This window comes from Marmota monax, unplaced genomic scaffold, assembly GCF_021218885.2.
Source record: "Marmota monax isolate L192 unplaced genomic scaffold, Marmota_monax_Labrador192_F-V1.1 WCK01_AAM20220418_F8-fsc00010, whole genome shotgun sequence".
Lineage (NCBI taxonomy): Eukaryota > Metazoa > Chordata > Mammalia > Rodentia > Sciuridae > Marmota > Marmota monax.
The window spans coordinates 16,723,405-16,738,222 of NW_026692321.1; the positions used below are offsets into that span (position 1 = coordinate 16,723,405).

General features: G+C 44.2%; 1 protein-coding gene across 2 annotated transcripts; it reads left to right on the forward strand.

The window, feature by feature from the left end:
* The first annotated feature begins 1,872 nt into the window (after positions 1–1,872).
* Fkbp1b (FKBP prolyl isomerase 1B) lies at positions 1,873–12,847 on the forward strand. 2 transcript variants are annotated; one of them, XM_046441360.2, is made up of 4 exons: positions 1,873–2,053; positions 5,893–5,940; positions 10,926–11,038; positions 12,197–12,333. In XM_046441360.2, the coding sequence occupies exons 1-4, from the start codon at positions 2,017–2,019 to the stop codon at positions 12,239–12,241; spliced, it is 243 nt and encodes an 80-aa protein (XP_046297316.1). In that variant the 5' UTR covers positions 1,873–2,016; the 3' UTR covers positions 12,242–12,333. The 2 variants fall into 2 exon arrangements, with proteins under 2 accessions (XP_046297316.1, XP_046297314.1); XM_046441358.2 differs by having other exon boundaries at positions 1,881–2,053; positions 12,242–12,847.
* The last annotated feature ends 1,971 nt before the right edge of the window (positions 12,848–14,818 follow it).

The following is a 14,818-nucleotide window of genomic DNA, read 5'->3' on the forward strand; positions in this document are numbered from 1 at the left end:
GCCCCCGGCCCTCTGATAGGTGAGTGTGGGCCTGGTCGGCTCCTCAATTCCCCTAATGATTGGCTTTTGAATGCGTCACGTTAGGAGAAAGTCCTTCCCACGGGCCAATAAGCTCAGGCTTTGCCCGACGGGTCGCTGGGAGTTGTGGTTCCCGCGGAACCACCTACCCAAGCCTGCCTGGATCTCTCTTAAGCGCTTTAGCACCTTCCTCCACTTCTCATCGGTTCTCTTAGTCTAAGAGAATTGGAGCCCTAGGGTCATGGTTTCATAACCTTGTTTTATTGGGGGAGTGGGGTATCAGAAACCCTTTTTTTATAATTTCACTCTTCTTTCTTTTTTTTTTTAATTTATTTTTTAGGTGTAGATGGACACAACACAATGTCTTTATTTTTATGTGGTGCTGAGGATCTAACCGGGTCCTGCCTGTGCTAGGTGAGCGATCTACCGCTGAGCCACAATCCCAGCCCCATGAAACCCTTTTTAAATCTGATAAAATCTTCCCAGAAAACTATTCTTATCCTTTGACAAAATTTTGAGTAACAAATGAAGCTGCTTTATAGGCCTATGCAAATTACAAATCTCTGTTCTAAACCTACTCCAAACTACCTGCCCATGGCCATAGCCCATGGAGCTGGTGCTTCCAGCTATGGAAGATTGAGCCACACCTTGGAGCAGCTCATAAGAAATTTCAGATACTGATCGGCATGATACAGTTGACCATCATCTTTCCTGAACACCACAGTCAGTTCTTTTTCAGGGATGCTGATAACGATATCTGTGATCTAGCCACCTGGGAAAATTGGAGTTGGGGAAATGGAGGACGAATACCTTGAGGGTTCACTCTGGGTACCTTTGCTCAGGCTTTTCTCCCTGTACCTACCTTCCAGAGCCAGTTGACAGAATAAAATTTCCATCAATTTTTGGAACAATATATGCAAGAATTGGGGGGGGGATTTTTAAGAGTCTCATTCAAACTTCAAGCAAATATTACCTCCTTCAAACAATTCTAGAGGCTGAGGGTATGACTCTTATTAGCTTAGTAAGTGTGAGGACCTGGATGCCAGCAGAAGAAAAGAAAGGGGAGGGTGTGGAAGACAGACAATATCTTTCTAGATTCCGGAAACTTTTCCCCCCTGTTCTTTTTGGGGTACTTGGGGTTGTACCCAAAGATTAACTCACGCCAGATAAGCACTCTACCAGTCCTAGATACCTGGATTTCTTTTAGGTGGAAGTGAAGAGTAGAATTTCTTCACTCCTTCCACCGTGTTCATTACTTGATGCTGTAGTTGAGTCCTTAGCGTCCCTAACTCAGTTTCTGTTAAGACAGGGATCCTGTCTTAATTCAATTTGTATTCCCAGGGTGCATCTTGGCTTTAAAAAGTGAGAACCCAATACACGTGCGTGCGTTGAGTAGAACTACAGGGGATAGTGAATAGGGGTTTAAGGTGGGTGGAGCAGAGTCAACAACTGGTGTCCTCCCTACCCTCTGTCCTTCTACAAACCCACGAAGCCTAACTAGTTCAGGACTCCCATAGTGCCCTGAACTCTATGGCACTGAGAACATCTAATTAAAATGTTTCATTGCCGGCCTTCTCCTAGTCTGTAGGACCAGGTTGACTCCCCAGTTTAGCACAGAATAGATGCTAAATAAATATGTATTGAATGGATGGATCGAGATGGATGGATATGTGGATGTGCGGGTGCCTGTATGTCTCGCACCCTCACCGCCCTCCGTGGCCAGTGAGTTAGTGACCCTTAGTCGGGCCAGGCTCCGGAGCAGCCACGTCAGGGTCGCTTCCCCAGGGCCCCGCCCCGGCCGAACCCACCTTTTCGCGCAGCTCCACCCCGCCGCCCCCTTCCCGGTGGCCCCTCCCCGCGCAGGTCCCGACTCCAGCCGCACCTCCTCCGGCTCTGCAGAGGCGGCAGGGAGGCGAGCCGGAGCGCCTGCGGGGCCGAACCCGAGCCGGGGTCGGGGTAACCGCGAGGACCCCCGGAGGCGGGGCCTGTGGGACCGCGATGGGCGTGGAGATCGAGACCATCTCCCCGGGAGACGGTACCGGGCGGCGGAGCCGGGGAGGAGAAGGGGTCCCGGGGCGGAGCCCGGCGGGCTGGGGTCTGATTCAGAGGGGTCGGGGGGACCGAAGTAGGGGCGGGCCCAGACGCTGGCGGCTGGAGGAGACCCCCAGACGCGATTCTAGGGGGTCTGGGAGGCGATTCGCCACCACCCCCTTCCGCGCCCGCTCACCTAGGGGAATGGAGGCGGCGGCTCGCGACGGGGGTCTGCGGCCCGCCACCGCCCCGGGGGCCGCAGCTACCGCTGCAGGGGCTGAAACCTCTCAGTTACCCGCTACTGCTGACTTCCCAGGGTCGGGTTTCCGCTCCGCTTTCCCTACCTGCCGGGGAAGGACCTGCTTTGGGCTCCCTGCTGCTTGGGGCATCTCCTTCTAACGCGCCCCATCACACCCGGCCTCCCGTCTGGCGGCCCTGGGAGAACTGGGCAGCAAGCAGCAAGCTGTAGGGACAGAGCCAGTCTGGGAAGGGGAAGCGCTCCCTCCGCCACTTCACTGCATCACACTTCATCGTCCCCGTCCCACTCAGTCTCCCTGGCCATCCTGTCCACCGCCATGGCCTCCACGTTTAAGACTCGCAGCCCAGACCTCCAACCTGCTGCGTGACCTGCCTAGAGAGCCCTGTATACCTCAGAGTCAGCAAGTGCGGAGCAGAACTCGCGATCCCCACCACCTTCCCCACCCAAGAGTGCGCCTCTGGGTCCTCCTGTACTCTGTCTGGGAACAGGCAGCCTTCACTTTCCTAAGCTCTTGAATAATTGGTTCTGGGTGTGTAAGGAATAGCCAATTCTTAAATAAAATTTAATTAAAACCGAAAACTTCCTTGTCTGCAGGTCGTGACAAGCAAACTTTCTATTAGATGTTCCCTTTCCCAGGAAATTGGAGGGCTTTTTGATTCCAGGCACCCTTCTTGTTGAAAGGCAGTGGTGCCTAGAAGTCCCAGCCATGAGCCGCATCATCCCTGATGCTTCTTTAGCCACTCAGAGAACCTTGGTGCTGGGGTCCAGGGTGCATCTCTCCAAGCTTTGTCACCCTTCCCCCCATCTCATAGCCTCTGAACTGTCCTCCCACCTTCAGTCTCACCTCCCTGCCTTCAGTCTGGTCTCTCTTCACACCCACTCCCCTCATTTTCTTCAAGGCAGCCTGAGACCTCTTTTTAAAACGCATGTTTGGAGGCTGGGGATGTAACTCAGAGTGCTTCCCTCTCATGGGTGAGGCCCTACTACTACAAAAGAATAGGAGAGGAGAGAGAAAAATATATCTGACCAGGGTCCTCCCTCAGGCAGAAAATCTTGTAATGATTCTTTGCTCTCCTTCTGCAGGCACCCTGCCCTTTGGTGATAGGAGCTGTTCTAACCTTCCACCCTAGAGCTTCTCTCAGTACTGTCCCTATGTCCACCACCAACTTTCCTCTAGCTTTGCCAAGCTGCTTGCAAGTTGTTAAATACACCACTCATTCAGCAAATATTTATGAAGCATGTACTTGTGTGCTAGACCCTAGGGTTACAGCAGTCAAACAGACAGGGCTCTGGCTCTGGCTGGACTCTAGGCCTTTGAACATGTCTTACATGTTATCCCCTTTCCCAGAATAGGTCCCTTTACTTCCTCCGGCAAACTCTTACTCATCTTCAAAGACCCAGTTGAACCCTTTTCTGCTCTGTGATGCTTTCCCTGGCTCCTTTAGTCACTTAGTTGCTCCCTTCTCCTGGTTCGAAGAGTTTTTTTCTAAATGTTGGCAGAGTCATTATTCTCAGGTTTGATTATCCAGCCCAGTAGCTTTAAATTCCACCCAAATTTGTGCCTCCAGTGCAGACTCTGCATCTGCCTACTTGCAGTAGAAACTCAGATGTCTAATAGGCATCTCAAGATTGCCACCCTCACAAATCTGTTCCTCCTCAATCTTTCCCATCTCAGGAAACAGCTCCACCACCCATCACAGTTGCCCAGACTTAAAATCCAAGCATCATTCTTGTTTTCGCCTTTTCCCCCATCTCCAGTCCATTTGCATGCCCTGTCAGCTCCACTTCCAAAATATGTCTCCAATGTATTTCACTTTCTTGTCAGCTGCCATCACTTTAATTCAAGCCACCATTGATTTCTTGTCTGGATTATTGCAACAGACACCTAACTGTCCATCCCCCACAAAACCGCCAGAGTGATCTTATAAAATCTTAATTCAGATTATGTCATTCTCTTGCTTAAAACCTTCTAGTGGTTTCCTATTGCACTTAGTATTGAACTTGACTCTACAAGCTGCATGATCCATCTCTTTCCTACTTCCCTCCCTCCATCCAAACACCTAGTCTCCTATCAGTTCTGCAAATATATCAGTCCTTTCCTGCCTCAACATCTGTGCACTGGTTTCTCCTTCCCTCAAATCTCAGTTCAAAGTCATCTCCTTCAAGAGGCCCTCCTGGATTATCCTTTCTAAAATTGCCTATGATATTTCTCTTTAATTCATCACTGTGATTATTTTTCTTTTCTTTTCCCTCTCCTTTTTTTTTTTGTATTGGGCACTGGTTTACATCCACAGCCCTTTTTTTTAAAAAAAATTTTTTTTAGAAAGAGAGAGGAAATTTTTAATATTTATTTTTTTAATTTTCGGTGGACATAACATCTTCGTTTCTATGTGGTGCTGAGGATCGAACCTGGGCCGCACGCATGCCAGGCGAGTGGGATACTACTTGAGCCACATCCCCAGCCCACATCCACAGCCCTTTTTGAGACAAGTTATCATCAAATAGTAATTTGCAATCTTCCTGCCTCAGCTTCCAGAATAGCTGGGATTATAGGTGTGTGCCACCAAGCCTGGCTGTTTTTTTTTTTTTTCTTTCTTTCTTTTATTTTTATTAATTTATTTATTTTACCACTGAGCTATATATCTAGCCCTTTTTATTTTTTGAGACAGAGTTTCACTGAGTTTCCTATTCTAGCCTTGAATTTGAGATCCTCCTGCCTCAGTCTCTTGAGTTGCTAGTATTATAGCCATATACACACTCAGGGGTATATATTTTCTTTAAAGGACTTATCACCATCTGTAATTACCTTGTTTATTTGAGTATTGTTTTTCTCCCTCCATTAGAATGTAAACTCCAAAGGAGCAGGGAACTATATCCCAGAATCAGGCACAGGCCTGATGCATAGTAGGTACTCAGTAAATAGTTGTGAATAATTTTACTCATCCTTGATAACAGTCATCATTCTATATAATCTAGGATCTATGAGTCTTTTCCCATAAATTCCTCATGAGTTCATATATTATTCTGTATCTCTGGAATCTAGTCCGGGTCTGGCATATATTAGCTTACCCATAAATGTTCTTGGAATAAATGAAGGAAAGCAAAAAGAGCAATCAAAGAAAGTTTGTGTGCAGGTAGGGCAGACAGGGAGATTAGAGTTGAGGAAACCAATGGCATAAAGTTCAATTCCAGAGCCAAGCATAGTGGTGCACGCCTGTAATCCCAGCTGCTTGGGAGGCTGAGGCAGGAAGATCGTGAGTTCAAAGTCAGGCTCAGCAACTTAGTAAGGCCCTAAGCAACTCAGTGAGACCCTGAGGTATAAAATATAAAAAAGGGATGGGGATGTGGCTCAGTGGTTAAGCACCCCTAGATTCAATTCGTGGTACCAAAAAAAAGGTTTAATTCCAAGCCAGAAGGTGATGTGATTAGTTCTGTCTCATACAAGGCATAGAGTCAGAACTGGGGCCATGGGCCAGGGACCGACTCATGATACAGATGGGGACATGGTCAGAATCATACTTGAAAGTCACAGGTGAGTTTTTCTAATACCCTACTCCTTCATCTTCCCTCGTGTCTCCTTGCAGGAAGGACATTTCCGAAGAAGGGCCAAACATGCGTGGTACACTACACAGGTAGGCCTCATTCTCTCAGCCCTTACCAGCCTGCCACTCCCAAGGCAGAAAGGTCCTCTGAGCTCTTCTCCTGAGATGTCTGTCTCCAGATCAGGCCTGAAGCCCCCCCAAAAAAGAGGACTGTGACCAGTCCTCTTCTTTTCATACCACAAAGGCCCTCATGGTGCCAGCCCATACTTGAATCAAGCATCTCCAGTCCCCTTCCCTCACTGGGGTCAGAGTGGTGCTCTGGCCTTCCTGATTTTGTCTTGATAGCTGGAGGTCTCTCTGAAAGATTGAAGAGCCCCAAAACTCCCAGCAGACTCCCTTTTCATCCTACAGTATCATTCGAGAAGAGGAGGTTGGCCTCACAATTTCTTGTTTTCAAAAATACACTGCTTAATTCAATCTGCTGTTATCGGACACCAACCGTGTGACATGCCTACTTTCACTGGGTCTGTAGTTAGGACAGACAAGTCACCTGGAGCCTCTGGTGCAGTGTGAGGGGTAGAATGTTGGTGGTGCTTGTCTCTCAGTACTGGGGGAACCCCAAGGAGGGCTCCATGTTTTTGCTATCTCCTCCTGGATGCTATGTATCTGAAGGCCAGGTGGGCCAAGGGATATTCATTCTAGATGAGTTCTTCAGGATTGCTGGCAGGAAGATCATGAGCAGGTATTTTTCCAAGGGGAATGAGAGCTCTGCTTTGTGACCTGCTTCCTAATGTGGCAGACTCAGTGGGTGACAGTCACTTAGCATACAGCAAGCCCAGCTAAATTCCTGGGACATGTTGGATGGGGCCATTTTTAGCAGTTCTCAGGGCCAGTGTGAAACACCAGGTTAGTTCTAGCAGACAGTGCGGCTGTTTCTCAACAGTTGCATTGCCCGTCGCTGATGTCAGTGGACTGGGGCTGTTTTATCTCCTGGTAATGTGACCTAATTACCATGGGGCCTCTGGGCCCTCTGACCCAGGGAATTGATTTATCTGTTCTATGTGTTGCAGACAGACCAATATTTATCAAATTACTGAAAACACAACATCCTTTTGCAAAGTCTTTTCACAGTACATATGTAGAACAGGCAATGTGCATTAAACACTAACATCAGCTATAAGTGGCTGGTATGGGGAGAGATTGATAAAACACAGCAGGGGACTATATGGGACTTTTATAAACTTTAAAAAATTAAAACTAATACTAGCAGCTTGGGAGGCTGAGGCAGGAGGATCGCAAATTCAAAGCCAGCCTCAGCAATTTAGTGAGGCCTTAAGCAACTCAACAAGAAATAAAAAATAAATTTTTTAAAAAAAGGATTGGGGATGTGACTCAGTGGTTAAGTGCACCTGGTCAATCCCCAGTAACCTCCACGCCCCACAAAAAAAGTAGAAAACATAATCAATGTACAGCTCAATTTTTTTTTTTTTTTTTGCCGGTGGGGGTGGTGGTGGTGCTGGGGATCAAACCCAGCAGATGCTAGGCAAGCAAGATTATGTCTGTGAGATTTAGCCACAGTGGTGTTTTTTATTTTTTTAATTCTTTTACAGGGTTTTCTTTTTCTTTCTTTCTTTTTTTTTTTTTTTTTTTTGGTACCAGGGATTGAACCCAGGGAAGGTTTACCACTAAGTTACATCTCCAACCCACCCCTTTTTATTTTTTGAGACAGGGGTCTTTCTAAGTTGCTTAGGGCCTTGCCAAATTGCTGAGCCTGACCTTGACTTTATGATCCTCCTGCCTAAGCCTCCTGAATCAGTGGATTACAGGCACATGCTACTGAACATATCCCAGCTAAATGTACATATCCCATCTTTTTTTTTTTTTTTTTTTTTTTTTTGGTGCTGGGGACTGAACCCAGGGCCTTGTGAATACTAGGCAGGCTCCCATCTACTATTGATGAACATTTGGGTTGTTTATGGTTTTCAGTGGCTATGAATGGTGTTGCTGTGAACTGTTTTGTATTGCACATATGTACACATGTGTATACGTTTCTACTGAGTATATAACCAGAACTAGAACTGCTGGGGTACAGGATTACACCTCTGTTCAGTTTCAGCAGTATTGCCAAGCAGTTTTCTAAAGTAGTGCCAGTTTCCACTTCTGTCAGCAGGATACGAATGTTCCAGTTACCTCATGTCCTCACTACACTTGGTATTGTCAGGTTTTTGTTTCTGGACTACTCTAGGGGTGCCTGGTGGAATCTCATTGTGGTTTTGATTTACATTTTCCCTGATGAATAAGGAAGTTGAGCACTTTTTCATGTGCTTACTCGCCATTTGGATAGCCTCTTTAGACTGCTCAAACGTCCGTTTTTAAAATTAGGTTGTTGGGAGTGTAACTCAGTGATAAAGCATGTGTTTAGTATGCACAAGGCCCTGTTTTCAATCCCCAACACATAAAAAGCAAGCAAAAAAAAATGTGTTAAAAAATTAGATTCTTTTTCTTATTGATTTCTATTCCTTATATATTTTGGATATACCTATCCCAAACATCTTTTCCCACTCTGTGACTTGCCTTTTGACTCTCTTCATGATCATTTAAACAGAAATTCCTTATTTAAAAAAAATTTTTTTTAGTTATATATGGACACAATCTTTGTTTGTTTATTTTTCTGTGGTGCTGAGGATTGAACCCAGTGCCTCACATATGCAAGGCAAGTGCTCTACCACTGAGCTACAACCCCAGTCCAGAAATTCCTTATTTTTATGAAGTCACAGTTACCAGTTTTTTTTCCTTTATGGTTTATATTTTGTGTTCAGTTCAAGAAATTTTGTCTATCTAAGTCATGAAGGTTCTTTTTTTTTTTTTTTACATATTACCTTGTAGTAAATTTATTATTATTGTTGCTGCTGCTATTATTGCAGTGCTAGGGATCAAACCCAGGGCCTTGCTCATGCTAGGCAAGCACTCTACCACTGAGCTCCATCCTCAGCTTTAAATCTTATTTTTCATATCTGGATCTATGATACGCCTGGAATTGATTTTTGTGTGTGGGTTTGGTAGGGATCAAGGTTTGATTTTTTCCCCCTTATGGATATACAGTTCATCCAGCAACAGTAATTCACAAAATCACTATTTCAATCCAAAAAAATTATCTTTTGTTTAATGCATTGCAGTGGCATCTTTGTCAGACTGAGTGGCCACACGTATGTAGTCCTATTTCTAGATTTTGTCATTTGGTCTGAACTTGCAGCAATAGATATATGGTCCTAAGTAGATTTGGTCATAGGAAGCATGGAGAGATTAGGGAATGAAACAGTCTATAAATGGAGTGTGTGCCTGTGTGTGCATATCCACAAATTTGTTCAAGTATGTGTCTGTGAATGTATGTAGATCTGTGTATCTAAATATTTTCTTAGCATCTGTTTGACCATCAGGGATTTCCTCCTGTGTGTGTGTGTGTGTGTGTGTGCATAAGGAGCATGTGAGCATGCATAAGCAGCTCTGTGTATTTGAATATCTAAGCCACCTGTGTGTATATGTGAGTTTGTATTTGATGATCTTAGCATTCCTCTCTATATATCTCTGGGTAACCAGAAAGGTTTTTTCTTTTGCCTCATTTAAATCCCAGGGCAAGAGCCCAATTTATTCTACCCAGAAGGTAGGTAATAAGGTTCTTTCTCAAGTACACAAATTGTTGGAATTCGGAAGTAAAATTATAGATGTTCAGACACTAAGTTGGCAGAGCCTCCTGTGTTAAATATGGAAAATCTGAGACCCAGATAGAGGAAGTGATTTGCCTCACCTCACACAATGAGTTAGCGCCAGACTAAAGTCAGAACCCAGTGTCTGAATTTACAGGCCAGGTCTTCCTGTGGTTGCAAATTACATTTTGTAGTGGTCCAGGGACTGCATGGAGTTGTGGAATTGCACTATGTACAGAAGCTCTGATCTTTGAGAATCACCAATAAGAAGTGAAAATAGAAAAGCAGTTCTTGGGCCTTGGCCTGCTGGAAGGAGACCACACAGATACATTAGGGATGACCAAGCTTCTGCAGTTAGAGAATAAGGAGTACTCTGAACTGCTGGAGACACTACTGGGGTGTTCTGGTGTCAGACAGTTCTGGAAGCTACCACTGATCAGCAAGGTCACCTTATAGTGTTCATTGCAGCAGGGGATGATGTAACCTTTGGGTTTTGCATTGTGAAAACCTTAGGAACCATAGATGAGATCTCAATCTAAGGCTAGAATACCTGAGAAAAGAGAACTTTAGGCTGAGGAAACAGCATGAAAACCTGTAAAGTGCAGAGGTATTTGAGAATGGTATGACCTAAATAGGACACAAGGGCAGGATGGGAAGAAGAGAGCAGAGATGGTCATGAGGTAGGTAATAGCCAAATCTTGAAGTGCCTGCAGGCAATGTAGGCATATGGAGTCTGCCCTGGTGAGCTATTCAAATATTTTTAGTAGCCTGGGGATGTGGCTCAAGCGGTAGCGCGCTCGCCTGGCATGCGTGCGGCCCGGGTTCGATCCTCAGCACCACATACAAACAAAGATGTTGTGCCCACCGATAACTAAAAAATAAATATAAAAAAAATTCTCTCTCTGTCTACCTCTGTCTACCCCTCTCTTTAAAAAAACAAAAAACAAACAAACAAAAAAACAAATATTTTTAGTAGAGGAGTAATATGATCAGACTTTTGTTTAAAGAAAAAAATCTATCTGCTTGTGGAGTAGATAATGGAACAGAGAAGTAGGATTACAGCATAAAGACCATTTAGGATGTTGTTCCTGTCCACAGGTAAGACTTAATGGTGATTCAAATCACAAGGTGGTAGTGACAATAGAAATAGAGAAAATAGATGGACTCGAAAGAGATTTGGGGCATGGTGGTAGTCTATATATGGGGGTGAGACAAAGGAAGTGTCCAGGTTTCTTGCTTGGTCAAGAGGGCAGAATAGGAGGACTGGAGGAGCAGATTTGTGCAGAATAAGATTCCATTTAGACATGTTGAATCTGAACTGGGAGTTAACTTACACCACAGCTCTTTTCCACTCTATTCTTGCTTTGACAGGGATGCTTCAAAATGGGAAGAAATTCGATTCATCCAGAGACAGAAACAAACCTTTCAAGTTCAGAATTGGCAAACAGGAAGTCATCAAAGGTTTTGAAGAGGGTGCAGCCCAGGTAGGATGAGGCTACTCATTAAAGGGAGCCTAAAGAGTTGGGGTGGAGGGTCTGGACTCAGCACCTCCAACCTCTATCACAGACCAAACTACTGCTTTTTTACTCTACTAGGGCATGGCAGCGCCACCTAGTGTTCACTCTTAGCTTTGTGTCCTCACCCCTATGGTTGCCAGCATGCCTGCTTTTTGTCACTGGGGCAGTATCTCGAGCACATCCTCCTAGGCTTGCTTGTTACTAGCTGAGGTGGTGAACCAACTGTCCAGGCCCAAGGCAGCAGAGGAGTTAGAGTGGGGTAGGCCAAGAAGGTATTTTGGTTTTGTCTTTTAATTTTTAAAAAAACAACCTTAGACATTGCAAAAATACCACAGAATTCCTGTACATTTTTTTTATCTAGCTTCCCCAAATGGTTACATCTTACATAACCACTGATAAAACACTATTAGCCAATCTACTCAAATTTTTTAATTATTCAAAAATCGACTTATTCAAAAATCACCAAGTGTTCCATTCATGCCTAGTGCATTTTTTTTTCTTGGCAATATTGGGGATGGAACCCAGGGTGCTCTACCACTGATCTATATCCCCATCCCTTTTTTTGAGAAGATCTTGCTAAGTTCCCAGGCTGACCTCATACTTGTGATCCTCCTGCTTCAGCTCCCAGTCACTAGGATTATCTGCATGCAATATAGGTAACTAGGTTTACCTGGCAATGCCCAGTGGGTTCTAGACAACTATTGTGATGAACATTGGCTAAAGCTCTTCTTCCTTGTCTATGAAGCATATTACATTCCATCACAGTAGGCCTCTCCACCCTCACAATCTTGCTGTGGCCTCTAATCCCTGAACCTCTTTAATATGCTGCCTTGCCACCCATGTGTATAATAAGTAATGTGATTCTTTGAATGAGAGTGAGCAAATAAAAGTGTTTGGGCCATATTCTAATTGAATAACTAGAAATGTTTGTTAAATTAATAAATTTGAGATTACTTTGTTGATTATTGTCCCATAGTCATATCTGCTGTTTTGAGGCAGAATCCATATTTGTTATACTTAGCACAATTTCAACATGCCATATATTAAATTCATCTCAGATCTTCAGTTACCATGAACATGGTTTGGGAAAATGCCATAGTTATCTCTTTTTCCTTTTAAATCAAGCTGGGTCCTCTTTCTCCTTTCCCCATCTGCCCCCATCCCTGCTAGATGAGCTTGGGGCAGAGGGCGAAGCTGACCTGCACCCCTGATGTGGCATATGGAGCCACAGGCCACCCTGGTGTCATCCCTCCCAATGCCACCCTCATCTTTGACGTGGAGCTGCTCAACTTAGAGTGAAGGCAGGAAGGAACTCGAGGTGGCTGGAGATGGCTGCTGCTCACCCTCTTAGCCTGCTCTGCCACTGGGACGGCTCCTCCTGTTTGGGGCTCTTGATCAGTGTGCTAACCTCACTGCCCTGCGGTATTATCCATTCTTTTTGCCCAAATTGCTCTATATGTGTTTGTCATTGTTCACGTGCATCTTTGCTTGAGGAAACTTCAGCTGCAGATCAAAACGTCAGATTGTGCATTTCATGTGATGCATGTAGTAATTATTTCTGATCACAGACCACAGATTTCTTGTTTGCACAATCTACACTGCCTTACCTTCACTTAAGCCAGATACAAAAGGTGCTCAGACACGCAATGTACATGGTGTACACGAGGGACTTGAGCCAGTTACCTTTGCTGTCACTTATAAATTCTGTTGGCTGCTCACTTAAACAATTGTCCTCTTTGGAAATAATATGTAAAATAAAGGCTCTGTGCTTGACAACTTCCTGTCCATCCTTCTTGTAGGTAGGAAGTGCCAAGTGCCTTGGGGAAAAGAGTAGAAAGGAGACTTTCAAGTGGTTAGGAGAGTGGTACTACATTTAATACACAATGTGAGCACTGTCCATGCTGGGCCTTGTCTGCATACTTTTAAATAAATAAAATCACTGATCCTTTAAGCAACCCTGCAATGTAGATATTTCCTATTACTCATCTAACAGGCTCAGAATAATTAATCCCACAAGCCAAGCAGTCCATTGTGGGATTTATGCACTTCATGTGATCTTACAATTTCTATTTGCTTGGACTAGAGTAAAAAGGATAAGCTTCCCTTCCCCTAGATGGGAACATTTTCAGCATCTAAATAAATATAAGTGTATTAAAAGCTTGGAACCATACAAAACTCACATTGGGAAGATGCTTTTGAAAAGAATGGGTGATTCTGAACTTATTTTCACATATACTGCTTGGTTTCATCCCAGATTTGCTTACATTAGGGAAATTATTTCTGAGATATATGATTCTGAACTTGTTTCCATATGTACTGCTTCGTTTCCTTTTTCCTTTTTTGATTTGAGACAGGGTCTTGATATGTTGTCTAGGCTGGTTTCAAACTCCTGGATTCAGGTAATCCTGCCTCAGCTATTCACACAGCTGGGACTACAGGCACATGCCACCATGCCCAGCTATACTACTTATTTCCATCAACATTTCCTGTAACAAACTGGAATCCCTGGTTAGATTTTAAAATCAGTCCTTATTGCTGTGGGTTATTTTATAGATCAGAGAAATCGAGGACAATGTTCTTTTTGTTGGCATAGAGTGAGATAAGCTCTTGGCCATAATTAGTGATGACGTTGAGGAGGGATGGGCTGGTAACAGTACCCTGAAGTTTCCTTCAAAGATACACTGATATATGTCACATAATGTCATATATAGGATACAGGGCCATGTCACCCTGGTTACTTCATCCAACCCTCTTGTCTCCAAGAGATTGTGGCTAATTCCTCTGCTGAGGGCCAAGCAGTTAATGAATAGGAGGTATTTAGGATGAAGAAATAGAAGTAAGAAAGGGGCTATCTTCTTTTAATTACCCACAGTCCTGGGCTCACCTTCACAGTGGGACCAGAACAGACAGAGGGTGCTGCACTTGTTAAAGGCTGAAGTACCCATTCTTCTATGGGGCAATGCCTTTAGAATGTCTTGGTTCCCTGCTACCCTTGATGAGCAAATGCCTATGATAATTTCTCAGAATTCAGCCTGTATAAAACACATACCCACATTTTTTGCTATCACACCAACAGGATAACTAAAAATCACATCTAAGACTATTTCAGGTGCCCACTCTACATCTGCATATAAAAGATGTAAAGTATTTATAGCCTAGGTGATAATAGGAGACATGCACCAAGAACTCCCTAAAAATCAAACACCTTTGGCTAGTACCTGGAGAGGATATGCCAAGCTTTATAAGTAAGTTGAGAAAATGACCCATTTTACTGGAGCTCTTAAAAGATGATGCAGAGCCAGGCATGGTGGCACACACCTGTAATGTTACTAAGGAGGCTAAGTTTGAGGTCAGCTGCAGCAACTTAGTAAGATCCTGTCTCAAAATAAAAAAATAAAGAGAACTAGGAATGTAGCTAAGGGATAGAGAGCACCCTTGGGTTCAATCCCTTGTCCAGTACTACCCCAAAAAAAAAAAAAAAAGCAGAATGTTAAGATACAGATAGATGCTGAAGAGTCTGGACATTGTCTTGTGAGAGCCACTAAAAGTTAAACAGGGGATTAATGAGATCTGTGTCCTATCAGTTGTTTTCAAACAATGAATTCTCTATTCATACAAATTCTTAGAAATAAGAGCTTTAGCCTAGAAGAAAGAAAAGCAGCTCGAGCACATGTGCCTGTGTATGTTTACAGGGACATAATCACCCACTACACTCTTAAATACAGTTTGGAAAATTGAGCTTTAGGA

What these genes read in the sequence shown, in the direction of transcription:
- Fkbp1b (XM_046441358.2), top strand. Translation starts at nt 2,017, where the DNA reads ATGGGCGTGGAGATCGAGACCATCTCCCCGGGAGACG. An exon ending in ATGCGTGGTACACTACACAG is followed by an intron (nt 5,941 to 10,925) that starts GTAGGCCTCATT and finishes TTGCTTTGACAG; the next exon opens with GGATGCTTCAAAATGGGAAG. An exon ending in TTGAAGAGGGTGCAGCCCAG is followed by an intron (nt 11,039 to 12,241) that starts GTAGGATGAGGC and finishes CATCCCTGCTAG; the next exon opens with ATGAGCTTGGGGCAGAGGGC.